The following is a 17,478-nucleotide window of genomic DNA, read 5'->3' on the forward strand; positions in this document are numbered from 1 at the left end:
GCTTGAAGGCCTACATCAACCAACAGGACCCACGTGGGAGGGAGGAGACTCAGCCCAGCAAGCTGTCCCCTGACTAAGCACAGTTAATACTCTCAAATTCCTATTCTAAACAGGTACAATTTAATCAGAAAAAGATTTTATTGTGTATGGGAAGACTGCAGACAGTATCCCAAAAAGTATCTCTCCCCCTGCACCCCCACAAGGTTTCTCCGTGTAACAGCCCTGGCTATCCTGGAGCTCTCACTAGACCAGGCTGGCCTCAAACTCACAAAGATCCACCCGCTGCCACTGCTGGGATTAAAGGCGTGTACCATCACCACCCGGCCACAGACCACGTTTGTACGCTCAGATCTGTGTTGGTGAAGCCTAATGGAAGCTGCTGAGCTGGGTCTCATCTTAAAACTGAGCCAGTGTTTGGCAAACCCACTCACGTGAATTACCACATTGACTAAAGTAATGGAGTACAAAGTGGACTCTTAGCCCACTGTGCATCAACAGCTCTCAGGAGCTGCCACCACTGCATGACCAGCACTTTCCTATTCTTCCAGTCATATTCTGAATGACTAACAAAATAAAAAACTACAGAATTGGCTCTGAGAGAGTGGGCCTGGGCAGGAACCTGGGTCCCACGAAGGACAGGCAGGCAGCAGTGAACACCTCCAGGAGAAGGTGCCTCCACGTCCCAGCATTGGCACTCACTCGTGCGGCTCACATGCTTGCTTCCATCCTCCCTCATCTCTGTGTGCAGCTTTTTCGTTCTGGTTTTCTGAGATAGGTCTCTCTGTGTAAACCGGGCCTCCCACCTCTGCCTTAAAAGGTGTGTGCCACCACCACCCCAACTTCATCTCTCTATTTATATATTTAAAAACAAAAGAAGGCTACCTTCCCTCCAATGGAAATCATTAGTTAAAACTGTTGGACATTTTTCTTACTAAATTATTTAGGTGAGAGGCTTGGAGAGATAGATGGCTTTAGAAGTTCCGAGTATTTGTTACTCTTGCAGAGGACTGGCATTCGGGTCCCAGCATGCATATCAGGTAGCATGGGCACACAGGCACACACACAAGAAAAAAACAAAACAAAAACACCAACTGTATAGGTGGAATACACTGAACAAAACAATCTGTAAGTCATTTCCTTCCAAACGAGACGTTTTTACTTGTTCTCTTTGAGGAAAAAGAAAAGATATTTACATAAAATTTATTACTTCTCTCTAGTACTATTATATTTAATCAAGAATTTGTCCTCATCTGTTAGCTTTATGACTTTCTTCATCTTCAAGTATCAAGATGGTGGGGAAAACTTTCCAGACCTAGATTTGCCGAAATGGCAGCGTTCAACAAGTTAACGAGCTCTGCCATATTTTGGTTCCTTCCCTATAAAATGAAAATAAAAATGTTTCTCTTACAAGACCATGAACACATGTGAGCGCAAATACTCTGAACACACTCCGTGGCACACACACTCCGTGGCACACACACTCCGTGGCACACAGGCAGCACAGGGAGTTTTAGTTTCTTCCGTCCCTCACCATCAGACACAGTTCACGTTAGCATAGCACATTCTATACAGTGCTAAGGTATTAGGACAATCCCAAAATGATGATCATTAAAACTAAAGTTTCTCAAGTTTTAAACATTTGTTAGCTCTCATATGCATATAAAGTATTTCATGTAATGTCACATTTACATAGCAGGACAAAACAACATGTTACTAGATTTCTGTGTGCATGCAAGTAGGTGGTAAGATATGTGGAGGTCAGAGGACAACCTTCCAGTTCAAGACAAAGTCTCATTTGCTGCTGCCCTTGCCTGACAGCCCCTGGGGGCCGTCCTGTGTCCCCCTCCCATATCCCACAAAAGCACAGGCATTAGGCTAGCTTACTTTCCTCACTGCCTCTCCAAAAACAATAAAACCTAATCCTAGATTTCTTAAATTCTTTCTATAAATTGAGATAGGTGAGAAAAAAAGCCATATTCCATGTTTAATGCGCTATGTAAACGTGCTGTTAACTCAGAGTAATGCTTCATCTACAGACAACACAGACTGCACAGCCTTACCTTCAATATTCTGGTGGTCTATGAAAGGTGCTGGTCCCCATATTCTAACAGTGCCATCGTCTGAGGCACTGGCCATCATGGATGGAATCTGTGGGTTCCAGCTAACACAATTTACTGTGCGCGTGTGCCCTGTGAGCTCCNCAATTGGCAGTTCACTACGTTTGTGCCAGATGTAAACCTTGTGATCTAAATGTCAGCAATTCAGAGAAATGTTAGAAAACTGTGTTATTAACAAAATCACTGACCCCACGTTACTATTCACTACACACAGAAGATTCTTCAATATTACAATTTACAAGGAGGAAAAATATATGGATAGTTTAATAAATTAATTTTGTGAAAGCCATGTTACCTTTTTCCTGCTTTCTAAAATCACAAAAACATTTATAAGAGTTTGTCCATGTATGACTGATAAATAATTACAATCTGGGGCAAGATGGTTAAGATGGCTCAGCAGTTAAGAATGTTTGCTGCCAGAGTTCAGTCAGTTCCCAAGCACCTACATAAGGTGGTCCCTCTAGAGGGATCCACACTCACACTCATGTGTGCACACACACACAAACACATAATAGCATTTTTTAACAGAAAAACTCCAATTACAATGAAGAATAGTAATACATAGTACAGAATAGAGATGATAATACATCCTATGGAGACCTTAGGTGACAGAAAAAAACAAGATATCCAAACTGAAAACCAGCAACGATTGAGACTAGTTGATGTAATTCAACTGTCCCCATGCTATGAGGAGGGTACTATGCTTTTCCCACACTGCACAGAGGTAATGAAGTGAAGCCACCTCTTACGGTCTAAATGCAGGTAGTCTCTTAATTGTTGCAACCCTGCTTAGGGATTACTGTAGACAAACACCTTATTTATATCTCTACCTTATGTGTAGTTTGTAGAAGATGCTAATCTCATAAAGTGACCATAAGAAGAATTAAATCCACTACACCTTAGTGATAAGCTAGTTACATGACGATGGTTCTAGACTGAGAGCAGAACTCAAGGATAAATCAGCTTTATTATGACAGTCTATTGGTGAACCAAGGGGTCAGTGTGGAAATTTGTGAATGAGTGCACTGCTCTACCTTTCAAGAACTAGGACTCAGGAAAGGCACTACTATGCCTGGTGGCTTGCTCTATCTCAGTGAAAGAGCACAGGTTTGAAAAGTATGGCGACAGATAGACATCTTTGCTTCCAGAACCTGGGAGGTGGGCAGGTTCCTGTGAGTTGGGGTTCGTGTGAACAATGTTCAAGGAGAATATTTGCTGACAAGGTGGCAAAAGTCGGATCTCTAGCCATCAAGGCCGGAACTAAGCATGGTTTAGGATGACTGTGCTCTCTGTGCTGCATCAACCTGGAAAATCTACTGCCTATGTAAGACAGTTGGGTTTTTTCTTGCTTTTTTCCTTTGGGGAGCAGTCTTCAAACTCGCCATGCTACAGACGATGACCTTGAACTTCTGATCTCTCGCCTGTTTCTCTGGGACTGAAACAAGGCGTGAGCAAGCATGCCGTGGTTCATGTGTAAGGGATTGAACCCAGGACTGTGTGTGCTGGCAGGCACAATACCAACTGAGCCATACCTACAGACCCTACTTTTTCTATATATTGTTGGCTTTTGGGGAGTGTAGGGGTGGGGGGGTGTTCTCTGTGTAGCCCTAGCTATTCTGAAACTCAGAGATCTGCCTAGCTCTGCCTCCACCTTCAGAGATTCAAGGCTTGTGTTGTGCCACCAAGACCAGCAAAGCCGATTGTTACCAACTTTTGAAAACTCTCAGTCCTATGAAAAAACAAGTATAATGATTTAAATAAGTCTTAATTTGATTCAACATCTAACACACTTCTTGAGGCCTTGGGTTCCATCACCAACAATACATAGGAAAATAAACAATCAAAACACAACAACAACATCAACAACAAAATTAAGGACTCAAGCCATCCCCCAGAAGGTAACATTAAGACTGTACTGAGTAACAGACTGAGAAATGTGATAGCACAGCTCCCACTTGCTGAGAAGCTGGGAGAACTCTGCCCCAGTGAGGACAGGACACTTTACCTTCACTGCCACTCGCGATGAAGTCTTCATTATGGCCTCCAAAACACGAATGGATTGTATAAAACCCTTGGGTAACACCTTGATATTTCCTTACTAANACTCTGTCTTGCAAGTCCCATAAATGAACTCCCTGTAGGAAAAAAAGGGTTTTGTTACTGTTGTTTTCTGAGACAGGATCTCAACTCTGTAGCCCTAGCAGTTTTTGCCTGCACTGTATATGGAGCTTTTTTTTTTTTTTTTTTTTAAGCTAATCTCACTGTATGCCCCAGGCTTCCCTGGAACTGATCCTCCCCCACACCTTCTTAATACATGAGTTTCTCTGTGTAGCCCTGGAACTCAGTCTGTAGAACAGGCTGGCCTCAAACTCAAGAGATCCACCTGCCTCGCTGCCCCGATGCTGGAATTAAAGGCATTCAGCACTTCACCTGGTCTTCCTAAGTACAGGCACATACAGCATCACTCAGCTTAGTAGTTTATTTTGTTTTTTAAGAGACTATCTAGCTCAATGGTTCTAAAGTCCTAATGCTGGGACTCTTTAATGCAGTTCCTCATGGTGTGCTGACCCCTAACCATAAAATTATTTTGTTGCTACTCATAACTGTAATTTTGCTACTGTTATGAATCTTACTGTAAACATCTGATATGCAGCATATCTGATAGGTGACCCCCATGAAAAGGTCTTCCACCCAGAGAGGGATTGTGACCCACAGGCTGAGAACCACTGATCTAGCCCAGCTGGCTTTGGAGCTGCTGTGTACACCAGGCTGCTCTTAATAAAAATCAGCCAGTTCTGGGATGGAAGGTGTGGCCTACCACATCCAGTCTCAACAGAATTAGCAGTAATTGTGAATATTCCTTTCCTATTGGAGCATTGTCATTTTCTATTTGTCAAAAATGTCTGTATTTCAGCTAACTTATTTCTGATGCCTACACATTAAGCACTAAATACAGATAGTTAACACTTGTACTAATACAACAAAAGCAAATTCTCACTAAAACAAAATTTTTTAAATGTTAAAAAAACATACCTGAGTTGCTACATTTAACAAAGCTAATCGGCCATTTTTGGAAATAGTAAATGACATAATAGGATGATCTTCCTGTACTCTGTAATCAGAAAGAGCTGGTCAGGAGCAGCAAAGCAATAGTCAGGAATTTCAAATTATGAGAGACTATAAACTATTATAGCTTAAATGATATTTTGCCACATATATCTATACATATCTATATATCTCTATATCTCCATCAGAATGAGTTAACATGTACTACCTAGATGCCAATTCAGATTACCAATCAAAATAAAAAACAAACAAAAAAATTGCTTTTCTGAAAAAGCCCAAATACACATTTTGGTATAAATTAAGAGCATTTCTTTCTCTTCCCTTCCTTCCTTGTTCCTCCCACCCCCACCCCACCCTGCCCTCCCTCTCTCTCTTTTCAAGACAAGGTTTTCTCTGTGCAGTCCTGGCTGCTCTGGAACTCACAGACCTGCCTGCCTCTGTTTCCCTAGTCCTGGGATTAAAGGCGTGTGCCACCACTATGCCTGTTCTATGGAAACCAATTAATAGTTACATGTTTCTATCTGTCAGGTCCTCAAAGTTGTAGCCCCGGACTCTCTGGTGCGTGTCCGAAGCCAGCACAGTCTTTCTGTCACTCAATCACCACAGGCACTATACTCGCACTCCTTCCCAGGAGTCCAGAAGATTTCCGTCCAGGTCCTAACAGAAAATCCAAAACAACAACAAAGCACTCAGAAATGCCTGTCACTGCTTTCTGAGAACAACTTGACAAGGACCTAAGCAATGGGAGTTTGACTCCAGGTCTATTCTGTAACACCATGACATGCAGCACTGAGATTTGAAAAAGGAGAACTAATGCTAAGATCAACAGCGATGAATCCCATAAGCTTCATCCTACTAGAGAGCAGCGAGTCTCAACAGCTACCCAGGAGACACTGGAACGCCAGAGAGCTGCCTTCAAGTATAGGACGCGACCTACCCAGAAGTAAACAGGCTGTTCCATAGCCTATTGAAATCTGCTTTATTCCACAAAGATCAACTACAACTATGAGTCTTTCTAAACACCTAACTAGAGTAATGTAGTGAGGAAAAAATATTAAAAACAATAACCTGAAAACCCGTGAGTCATGTGAGGCAGTGATGTGACTGACAGATGGAACCTGCACAGCACAAGGACACTTCACTCATGTCCTGTCACAGGACAATTTACCTTAGCTTAATTAAATAGTTTACAATTGCCAGGCATGGTGGTGCATGCCTTTAATCCCAGCGTTCTGTAGGCAGATGTAGGAGGATCTTTGAGTTTGGGGACAGTCTGGTCTACATAGGCAGTGTTAGAATAGCCACACGCTCAACCGCTGAGCTACCCTTTCACCCTGGCATTCATTTTATTATTATTTTATTCAGCATTCTTGTGGTTGTCCCACACAAGGTCTCCTAAACCCCAGGCTGACCACGCAGCCAAGGAGGACCTTCAGTTTAGGACCCCACTGTCTCCACTTCCCACGGCTACAACTGCAGTGTGGGGAGCCAGCTCAGAGTTCTGCAGTGTGCTAGCCACACATTCCATAAACTGAGCTACATACATGCCCAACAAACACTGTTTATTACTTTTGAGACGGGGTCTCTTAGAGTCCAGGTTGGTATCTAATTCACTATAGTCCAGGCTATCCTTTAACTGCTAATTTCCCGACTCAGTCTCCCAAGTGCAGGGATTACAGCCATGGGCCACCATGCATGACTAGTAATGTTTTACTTTCTAAACATACTCAAAAGAAATTGCTGACATTTTCAGTCCTATAAATTAGTACCTTTGTTTTAGAGACAGAGACTATGTAGTCTAGGCTGACCTAGAACTCAAAAAGAGATTCACCCACAACTGCCTCCAAAATACCGGGAGTATAGCTAATTCTACACTTTTCATGAATACCTGAAAGTTTTAAAAAATATGAAGAAAAGTAACAAATATTCTATTAAATATTCATTTAAGAGGAAGGTAAAATAGGTTTGCATATAATGTGTGTCAAGTGAATCTGTTTTTATTTTATTTTCTTCTTTTTTGAGATGGATCTCATTGTATAGCCTTGAACGGCCTGTAAAGCTCACGGAGCTCTGTCTACCTCCACCTTTCAAGTGCTGTGATTTAAAGCATGTGTCACCATTCCTTGCAAGAATAAATTTAAATAATCATTAAAAACAACCATTCCATTTACTTTTAAATAGTCAGACACTGGCAAGGAAGCACCCCATACTTACACACTGGTAGAACTGACCANGCTGACCTCCCGTCACAAAGCGTTTCCCATCTGGATTCCAGGCCACACTGGTCAAACTGTCTTCATGAGATTGGCTCATTTTTGTTCTTAATTCTCCCGTCTATAAGGAAATAAAACTGTGGATAAGATGTTTGAGATTTGTCTCTAAGAGGTATGTGTTAAGAGAGAAAAAGACTAGAAAGGAAGAGGAAGGAGGAGGAGGAGGAGGAGGAGCAGGACAGTGGAAGGTAACAAGTACTTTCCTGATCACAGAAACACATTTTGCAGCCTCTAAGAAAAAAAACAATTGTCTTAAGAGTTTACAAAACAGCTGAGCCAGGTGGATTTCTGAGTTCAAGGCCAGCCTGGTCTACAAAGTGAGTTCCAGGACAGCCAGGGCTATACAGAGAAACCCTGTCTCGAAAAAACAAAAACAAAAAAAACAACAAAAAAAAGGTCATGTTTTACACACAATGATGAAAACACAGACCTCTTTCCTGACTCCACTGAGCAGAGCAAAGCCCGTTGGAAATGCTTACTTACTGCTTGTCCTCTAAGAAGTAAGCCTTACCCCTAAACATACTTATATTTATAAATCTAAAAACTTGGGCTCCACGCCAGGCGTGGTGGCGCACGCCTTTAATCCCAGCACTCGGGAGGCAGAGGCAGGNGGATTTCTGAGTTCGAGGCCAGCCTGGTCTACAAAGTGAGTGCCAGGACAGCCAGGGTTATACAGAGAAACCCTGTCTCGAAAAAACAAAAACAAAAAAAGAAAAACAAACGTGGGCTGTAAACACTTGAAGCAGTAGCACATACAGGAGAAAAGTTAATAGTAATTCTGGTTAAATGGATTTCTTGTATAAACTAAGAATAACGTTGGGTTTGTTTGTTTGGTTTTCCCCAGTTTTGGTGTAGCCCTGGCTGACTTGGAACTCCCTCTGTAGACCAGGCTGACCTCAAAGTCAGAGATCTGAGTGCTGAGATTAAAGGCAGGGCCACTACGATAGTAAGAGTAAGTTTTAACAAATATATATATTAAGAGCATGTTGAACTTAAACCAAGGAAAAAACTTGCTCACCTGTACATTCCAAAGCCAAAGCTCAGAGCAGTCATCTGGACCACAAGCAACAAGATAGCTGTCATCTGGACTCCATGCTATATAAGAGACACCATATGCATGTCCTTCTAACGTTTTAAGCAGTTTTAACAGGTGGGTATCCTAAAAAACAAAATAGACAATGCTGTTAACTCCCATCCCTAAAAGCCACCCTTTTCTAGCACAAGAGCTTACGTACACTGATAGTCTCATTGATTCCTCAGGCTTCTGTGCCAATCTCACTTTACTCGGCAGCTTGCTGCACAGACATTTGCTCACAGTGATGAACTACCTACTATAAACAAGATGTTGTGTACTATACAATATATAAAACTGTCACAGAATTTGCCCTGAGAAAACTTGAGACTGAAAGTAGATGTGAACACCAAAAGTTAGCTCTTCTTAAAGATTTGAAATATTTCACAGACACATAAATGCATAAAATACATCCTCATAGGGCATAAACTTCAACAGTTACAACTACCATTACATCTTCACCATCTCCCCAAAAGAAATCCTGTATCTGGTAGTGATCATTTCTCTCCCTATAGTTTCCAGCAACCATTCCTTTGTTCGTATTCCTTTGTCTATTCTGGGTCTTTCCTATAATAAATTAGGCATGATAGTCTCTTCTAGTTCGCTTCTTTCAGTCACTCCAATGTCTCTGTGATTCACTCAGGACAAATTTGATTGAGTGATACTCCATTTTACAAACACATTTTGTCTATTTGGTTTCTACATTTTTGAATATTAAGAGTAAAATGGCTAAGAATATATAGGCATTTTTCTGTGGACATGTCTTTTACCAGTAATAATGTGATATCAACATTATACTACTAATAACGATATATTCCAGGGACGAGAATGAAGTTTTAGGAAGATTAAGAAATCTGTTGGGTTCAGTGGTTAGAGCACCAACTGCTCTTCTGGAGGTCATGAGTTCAAATCCCAGCAACCACATGGTGCCTCACAACCACCGGTAATGAGAGACAAAAAAAAAAAAAAAAAACCTTTGGGCCTGAGCAAGCAAGGCCCGGGGCTGGGGGATGAGTGTGGGGGTGCGGGGATAAGCGGCTCTGGAGTGAGCAGGGCCTGGAGCAGGGGCCAGAGCAAGGGCGGGGGGGGGGGGGAATCTGTCTCTGCCTGGATAAGGAAGGCACCTAAGAATCAATGGGGGTGACCTAGCTGTGACTCAGTACACTGGGGATACGGAGCCTAAAACAGCCACTTCCTGTAGCCAGGCAGGATTGCAGGAACTCCAGCGGAGTGACGAGTCACTAACCCAACCACTAAACTTTCAACCCAAAATTTATCTACAAATATATGAAACTGTCACAGAATGTGGAAGAAATAAAGGGATGGGGGCAGAGACTATGAGAATGCCCAACAAATAACCAGACTAACGTGAGACCCATCCCATGGTCAAGCACCAATACCTAACACTATTAATGATCCTTTTATGCTTACTGATAGGAGCATGGCTGTCCTGAGAGGCTCCACCCAGCAGCTGACTCGGACAGATACAGACACCCAGAGCCAAACAGTGGATGGAGCTTGGGGACGCTTATGGAAGAACGGGAGGAAGGACTGCGGGCCCTGAAGGGGATAGGAACTCTACAGGAAGACCAACCGAGTCAACTAATCTAGACCCTTGGGACTCTCAGAGTCTGAACCAACAACCAAAGAACATACACAGGCTGGACCTATGCCTTCCTGCACATATGCAGCAGATGTGCAGCCTGGTCTTCATGTGGGTCCCAAACAACTTGAGAGGGAGGTGAGGGGGTGGACAGCTATACCAAAAGCTGTTGCCTCTATGTGGGATATGTTCTTCTAGCTGGGCTGCCTTGTCTGGCCTCAGTGAAAGAGGAAGTGCCTAGCCCCAACCCTCTTGAAGAAGGGGAGGGAGGCTAGGGGCATTATGGGAGGCAGTGACTGGGAAAGGGGCAATTAGTGGAATATAAAGTGAACAAGTAAAAAAAATAAAAATAAATTGGGAAAAAAAAAAAACCAAAAACAAGAAGAAATCCATCTCTAACAGTGGAGAGAATTTGCTGCCTGCTTTTGGGCCTATGCTCCACAAGCTGAACTACACACAGTGCAGATGCATAAGTGACAAGGCTGGAAAAGTTGACGTGGTCACTTCATAGTAACAGCTGTATTTTACATGGTGGGTTAAGCAATTTAAAAATACAGCTTTGAGTGGTCTGAATGGCCTGATATTGATGTTAACTACATTGTTTATTTACAGGACCCTAAACTTATCTTACATGACAGTACAGTCCAATTCAATCCATGATCTTTAGAGATTTGTCATTTTAATTTTTTTTTTTTTATTTTTTTTTTATTTTGAGACAGGGTTTCTCTGCGTAGCCCTGGCTGTCCTGGAACTCACTCTGTAGACCAGGCTGGCCTTGAACTCAGAAATCCGACTGCCTCTGCCTCCCGAGTGCTGGGATTAAAGGCATGCGCTACCAAGCCCGGCTTTAGGTGAATGTTTAAAACAAGTGTAGTTTCTTAACCTATTTGAATTCACATTCTGTTTTGACTAACAGACAGACTGGCTATGTATGTATGTTCAACTAGTTAAAAGAAATTAACACATTTGTATCTGTAGGTTATCTAATAATAAAGACAATTCTGAGTAGAGAAAATTTAGCACTTAAAACCCATATGCAGTAATTTTCAAATGTCATCACAAGGAGACTGTACATGGAACCCCACTGTACCACAAGTTATCCTCAGCAGTCAACACTTTACCCCAGTTTCCTCATCGCAATTCAAGACACTGTATTTCAGCACCTCCAAGTCACTCAGTCCAATAATGCATACCAACTTGGCACAATCTCTAGTACTTAACACTGTATGTACAACTGGAATAATATCAATCTATGAACATAAAAAAGAAAAACACGCCAGGCAGTGGTAGCACACGCCTTTAATCCCAGCACACGGGAGGCAGAGGTAGACGGATTTCTGAGTTCGAGGCTAGCCTGGTCTACAGAGTGAGTTCCAGGACAGCCAGGGCTACACAGAGAAACCCTGTCTCAGAAAGAAAAAAGAAAAACACAAACAGGAAAAAATTAGAAAAAAGTGATTAACATCGTCAGGCATGATGATAAATCTATATATATCTGCCCAGTGTTCAGGAAGGAAGTTCTACAAAAGCCTTGGAAACTGAATAAGAACCTCTCTCAAAAATAAAACAACAACAACAACAATCAAATGACAAATATGACCAAAAGGGACTTGCAGAGGACTTATACATATGTATATTAAAACTAAGTAGGCATGTAGCCAGGCAGTGGTGGCTCACATTTTTAATCCCAGTACTCAGGAGGCAGAGGCGGGTAGAGCTCTGAGTTTCAGGCAGTTTGGTCTACAGAGTGAGTTCCAGGCCAGTCAGAGATACACAGAGAAACTGGTCTTATAAAATAACAACAAAAAGGTAACTAGTGAGTTAAGATTCAAAAAGACCCTTCTAAAGCTGGAGAGAGAGCCTCGTACTGTTACTCTGGCAGAGGACCTGGGTTTAAATTGCTGGAATCTACACAGTGGTTCATAGCCATGAATAACTTGGATCAGATGCATTCCTCAGGCCGATGCAAGTAAGGTGCACGTACGATGCACATGCACATACGCTGACACACATACACACACACACACACACACACACACACACACACACACACACACACAGAGGAATACATACCGGATCAACTTGCCATATGATAACTGTGGTATCCTTTGATCCTGTTGCTAGTTTAGTGCCATCATTAGAGAATTTACAGAACCACACTTCATTACAATGCTCTGTAAGTATCTGCTGAGTGTAACAGGGAAACTGCCTCCTAAAACAAACAAATCCACATATAATTATTCTTTCAAAGCATATTCAGCAATGAGGACATTTCACAACTGAGAGAACTTTGGGCAATCACATCACAAACCACAATATAAACATGAATGCACTTACAACTCAAGAGTAAAATTTACTTCGGTATGTTGAAAAGTGAAATATTATTAATTACTTTTTTTTCAAGCCAACTCTAATGAAAATCCGTTAATATAAAATCTACTTTAACCTAAAGCTTACTTTTTTTTCTACCTTCTGAAAGCTACTTGGTCTGATTAAAACAATTCATATAAGTAATTATTATTCATGAATTGTTTACTCACTTTATAGATGAATGACGGTTGTTTTACAAGGAACTAGGAACAATGTAGCATTTTAAAGCATATAAAATCGGTAAGCTATTGTCAAAGACTTGGTATGACAAAAGAAAATGGAGGTGGCAGTGAGATGGGAAACTGCCTAATGGTCAGCTGACCTACTGACATCCCTAAGTCCCAATGCTGCCCACTGCCTCCACATACGTGCTGTGACACACATGCACACACTCATTAAAAACTGATGAGAGGGGCTAGCAAGATGACTCACTGGGTAAAGTGCTTGCTGTCAAGCCTGACAACCTGGTTCAATTCCCAGGACCCACATGATGAAAGGATGGAAACAACTCTTGCAGGAAACAGGTTATGTTTCACCTGCATATGTGTGTGCGCATCACACGCATGCCTCATGTACCCGTGTAAGCCAGGGGAGGGTGTCAGGTTCCTTGGAACTGGATTTACAGTTGTGAGCTACCATGTGAGTACTGGGAATCAAACCACGAAGAACAGCAAGTGATCTTTTAACTGCTGGGCCGTGTATGTCTCCAGACCTCCGACTCCATTTTGAGGCTGGTTCTTACTACTACAGCTCAGTCTTATCTGAAACTTTTCATCTTTCTGCCTCAATCTTCCAAGTACTAGATTAATAATAGGCAAGCAGGTATGATTTTTGCTGAAGGTCACACTTTTAAATTTATCACCGAAGACTTCAAAAGTCTTCTCTATTTTCCCCCCCAACCAGTAAATAACAGAAGCTAAGATAGTGGCAAGAGCCTATGGTCCCAGCACCTGAAGTTCTGGCAGGAAGACCGACTGAGCCCAAGAGTTTGAGACCAGCCTGGGCAACACAGCAAGACCATCTCAAAAGAAACGTGTACTGGTATGCACATAGAGAAGAGCACTGTCACCTCATCGGCCTGACGGGTTACAATTAGCTTTAGGAGGTAACACTTGGCAACCTTAAACTTTTAGATTACTTAACTAAAAAATACATCAATTATTAAAGTTATTTTTCTGAACTGAAATTACACATATTTGTATTTTATTAAACATATATTGGCATGTACAGTACCAAGTAGTGTATGTGACACCTTTCAAAGGATACTGTTTTAAACTTTACTTTTGCCTCATGTATATGGGTGTTGTCTGCATTTATGTTTGCGTACCCTTGTGTGCAGTGTCCACAGATGCCCACAGAAGCTAGAAGAGGGCACTGGACGCCCTGGAACTGGAGTTAGAGACAGCTGTTAACCACATACGTCCATGTAGGTGCTGGGAACAAAACCTGAGCCCTCCTCAAGAACAAGTACTCTTTACTACTGAGCCACGGAATGCTCAGCCACTCAAGAATTAGTATTCTTGAGACTAATTTGACAAGAGAAATTTTATCAACACCATTTTTACAAGGCTCAAAAAACCAAGTAGCTTACCAGATTTTCACAAAACTATTAGTACCTGAACTACAATTTGAGCCTAAGATAAGCTGCACAAATTTTCTAAATGTCAAGTTTACATATTTTTCTAAGACTGAATTTCAATTAAAAAAGTTTGAATGCCTAAAGTTAATCACAGTAAAAAAGATTCATTTAGATTAGCAAATTACATTTTACGTAAGGACTGACTCAAAATTACAGGGCATAAATCATTTCATCTATTGACAGCTGTCAGTTATTTTAATATTATTATTCAATCTTTATTAAGAAAAGGCAGGGCTGGAGAGATTGCTCAGTGGTTAAGAGCACATGCTGCTCTTGTAGGAAGACCCAAGCTCAGTTCCCAGCACCTACATGGTGGCTCACAACTGTCTGTGACTCCAGCTCTAGGACATCTGGTACACCCATTTGGGCTCTGTGGGCTCCAGGCATGCACACAGTGCACAGGGCAGGACATTCACATGCATAAAATAAAATCTTTTTTAAAATTTAAAAATAAAGACTACAGTAACATGCAAATTTAATGGCCTTTTTCAGATACATAATGACAGTTGATGTCTGCTTTCAAATAAATTCAAAATTTAAGATGGTATGATACTGATTTTTAATACCATGTGAAAACCAGTACCATGTGAAAGAAAACAGTTAAGTGTAACATTTTGACCAAAGTCAATCTTTAAATTGTGTCTACAAATATTTGTAATAATCCTGTACTAAAAAATTAACATTTATAAAGCAGCCTATGAAAACATACTTCCATTAATTACTGGTGTTAAAAAAAATGCTCAGAAAATCATTTCTCCTTTTTCAAAATATCTATTCCTTACTAGTCAAATTTAACCAGAACTATGAGCACATAACTGACAAAAACCTCTCCTCTCCAGTGCTTACATGGGTGTCCAGTGTCAGGATTCAGCAACTCTCCAGAGAGGAAAGAATGGGCCACTCTCAATGTTTACATGTAATTTCAGAAAATTTCTAGCTCCAATGCTAAAATCTACTTTTCTAGAAGAAAATAAACCAGATGGCTAAAAATTATCAACTTTTCTTTTGAAGACTTAAGGACTCCAGCTAAACTTAAGGAATTAAAGTGAGGCTCTTATTTTCCAGTTTGGCAAGGAAGGGTACAACTTACTGAGTTAATGCCTGGTGTTAATCTCTTAGTGTCCTTAAAATCTACCTCTAAAATGAATAGCGGGGGCTGGCTCCTGGTTTTCCGGCTTGGTAAACTGTAGATCAGGTAGGGTAATCAGGTAGATTCTCCCTGAGATAGGAAATGCAGGGGTGGGGAAGAAGGCTTGGCAGCTGAAGTTCTTACATGCAAGCAAGAGGACAGGAGTTCAGATGCCTGAACCCCATGTAAAGGCCAGGTGGATATGATGACCACCCTGCAACTCCAGCCTTTGAAGGTGGAGGCAGGGGCCCTGGAGCAAGCTGGCTAGAGACTTGCTGGGAGTGGTGAGCTCCAGGTTCAGCAAGAGGCCCTGTCTCAGAATAAAGTGGAACAACAACTGAGGAAGATTTCCAACACCAACCTTGGGCCTCCACACAGATGCACCCACATGTACATGTGTATGTGTTTCCACACACAAGGGCCCACACATGTAAAAACATTTACTCAAGCATATATATCATACACGTGAAAAACAAAAATAAGAAAGAATTTAAGTGTAAAAAACAGCCTTAGTAGGTCTGAGTAAGAAGTAGAGAAAATCTATTTGGATCTGCTATGTTTAACCAGAGCAATAGCCACACTGCACTCAGGTCTGAGGCAAGAGAGAAAAACTGCAGCTCTGCTGTTTCCAGGAGTCATCAGCTTCACGGGGAGAAGAACCTATGGAAGGAGGAGGAGGAGGAGGAAAGAGATAACCCTGGACACAGAACTAAAGGGGCAGGCAGCAAACACAAGCCCTGGAGGGTCAGAACATCAATCTAGAGCTTGGGATATTCATTTCAAAGAGTGCTCAAATACTACAGAAAACACAAGACCCACTGGAAAGAAAGCAGCTGCTCAATTAAACCGACTTTTCCCTCACCAACATCAACACATTTTATAATGTTGTCTCTGTAAGCATTAATACTATAGAAACCTGATTTAGAAAAACGAGAATATGAACAGAAGAACTATACAGCTGGTAATGACTTGAGGATTACCTTTGAAGGTAGGTGGTGAACAACAGGAGGTATAATTTTTTAATTTTCGTATTTTTAATTTATTTTTATATGTATGGGTGTTTTGTCTGCAAGTATGTCTGGGTACCATGAGTGTGCATGTTTTTGTTTTTAAAATCATAAAGAAAACTCAAGGAACGATTACTTTAGAAAAATAAGAACGTTTCAGTCCTAGTAAAATTTCAGAATGCTTTATATATAGACTGAGGAGCAGCTCTGTCGCCAAGGTGAAGGATGGAAAAGGGAGACTAATATTTGTTTATTGGTTCCAAAGACATCGCTATCTCAGGAATAAAGGAGTTTGTCTCCACCCAAGAAGGAAAGGCTCTCACTTTCCGATACGCCTGCCACCAGCAGGTCTGGCTTTACCTTTCAGTGTCCCCAGCAGAAATGAACCTCAGAGACTTTGGTGTCTAAGTGTCTTAACTTTGACAGTCTCCAACCACCTACAGGAGCTATTAAACAAGGGACTGACTGACTGCACAGCCTTTCAGTCCATTATCTCCCTCCGAACCCAATTTAAACCAAAAATTATTTAAGAATCTCCCAAACAAGTCAAAGAACAGTGTTAAGGAGTGGAGTGGCTAAAAACGAGCTCGTCACTTCCTAGCAGAGCTCACGGCCCAGCACTATTTCCTAAGGACAACTGCACAAATGAGTCTTCCCTTCTAAGTGTGGTGAGCAATGTCACAACTGTACACACAGGCAGATTATGGGGCTGGGATGTGGCTCAGTGACAGAGCTTCTGACTAGCATTTGAAAGCACTTGTGTTCTATTTCCCAGCACTAATGAAATACAAAAACCAAAGTAAAACAACACACCTCAACATTTTTTTAAAGCAGTGTCATGTGCGCAAGTGTACACAATATTTACATTTACTGGAAGTTCCTTTCTGACTCACATATACACTACTGTCTTTCATTACTGAAATTCATTACTTTCATTTATTCTTCAATGAATGTCAGCAGAAAAAAAAAAGCCAGCTGCCTGCTTTTCTAGAGCTTGAGAGGGTTTTTATAATTTCTATCTTGGTATTTTAAATGTAAAGTTCTGATTTAACTTTGGAAAGCATCATTAAAACAGGAAAGACACTTTTACTAAAAGAATACTCAGCCGGGCGTGGTGGCACACACCTTTAATCCCAGCACTCGGGAGGCAGAGGCAGGTGGATTTCTGAGTTCGAGGCCAGCCTGGTCTACAAAGTGAGTTC

At 41.5% G+C, this 17,478-nt stretch overlaps 1 protein-coding gene across 1 annotated transcript in view; it reads right to left on the reverse strand.

Annotated features, from left to right (window-relative positions):
- Positions 1–17,478, reverse strand: part of Wdr26 (WD repeat domain 26) — a 36,532-nt gene that overhangs the window by 4,748 nt on the left and 14,306 nt on the right. The window contains 7 exon segments of the mRNA XM_029475799.1: positions 2,061–2,246; positions 4,123–4,252; positions 5,151–5,229; positions 5,695–5,840; positions 7,398–7,517; positions 8,475–8,615; positions 12,205–12,381. Of these exon segments, the coding sequence (XP_029331659.1) occupies positions 2,061–2,246; positions 4,123–4,252; positions 5,151–5,229; positions 5,695–5,840; positions 7,398–7,517; positions 8,475–8,615; positions 12,205–12,381 (979 nt within the window).

This window comes from Mus caroli, chromosome 1 (genome assembly GCF_900094665.2).
Source record: "Mus caroli chromosome 1, CAROLI_EIJ_v1.1, whole genome shotgun sequence".
In the NCBI taxonomy this organism is placed as follows: domain Eukaryota; kingdom Metazoa; phylum Chordata; class Mammalia; order Rodentia; family Muridae; genus Mus; species Mus caroli.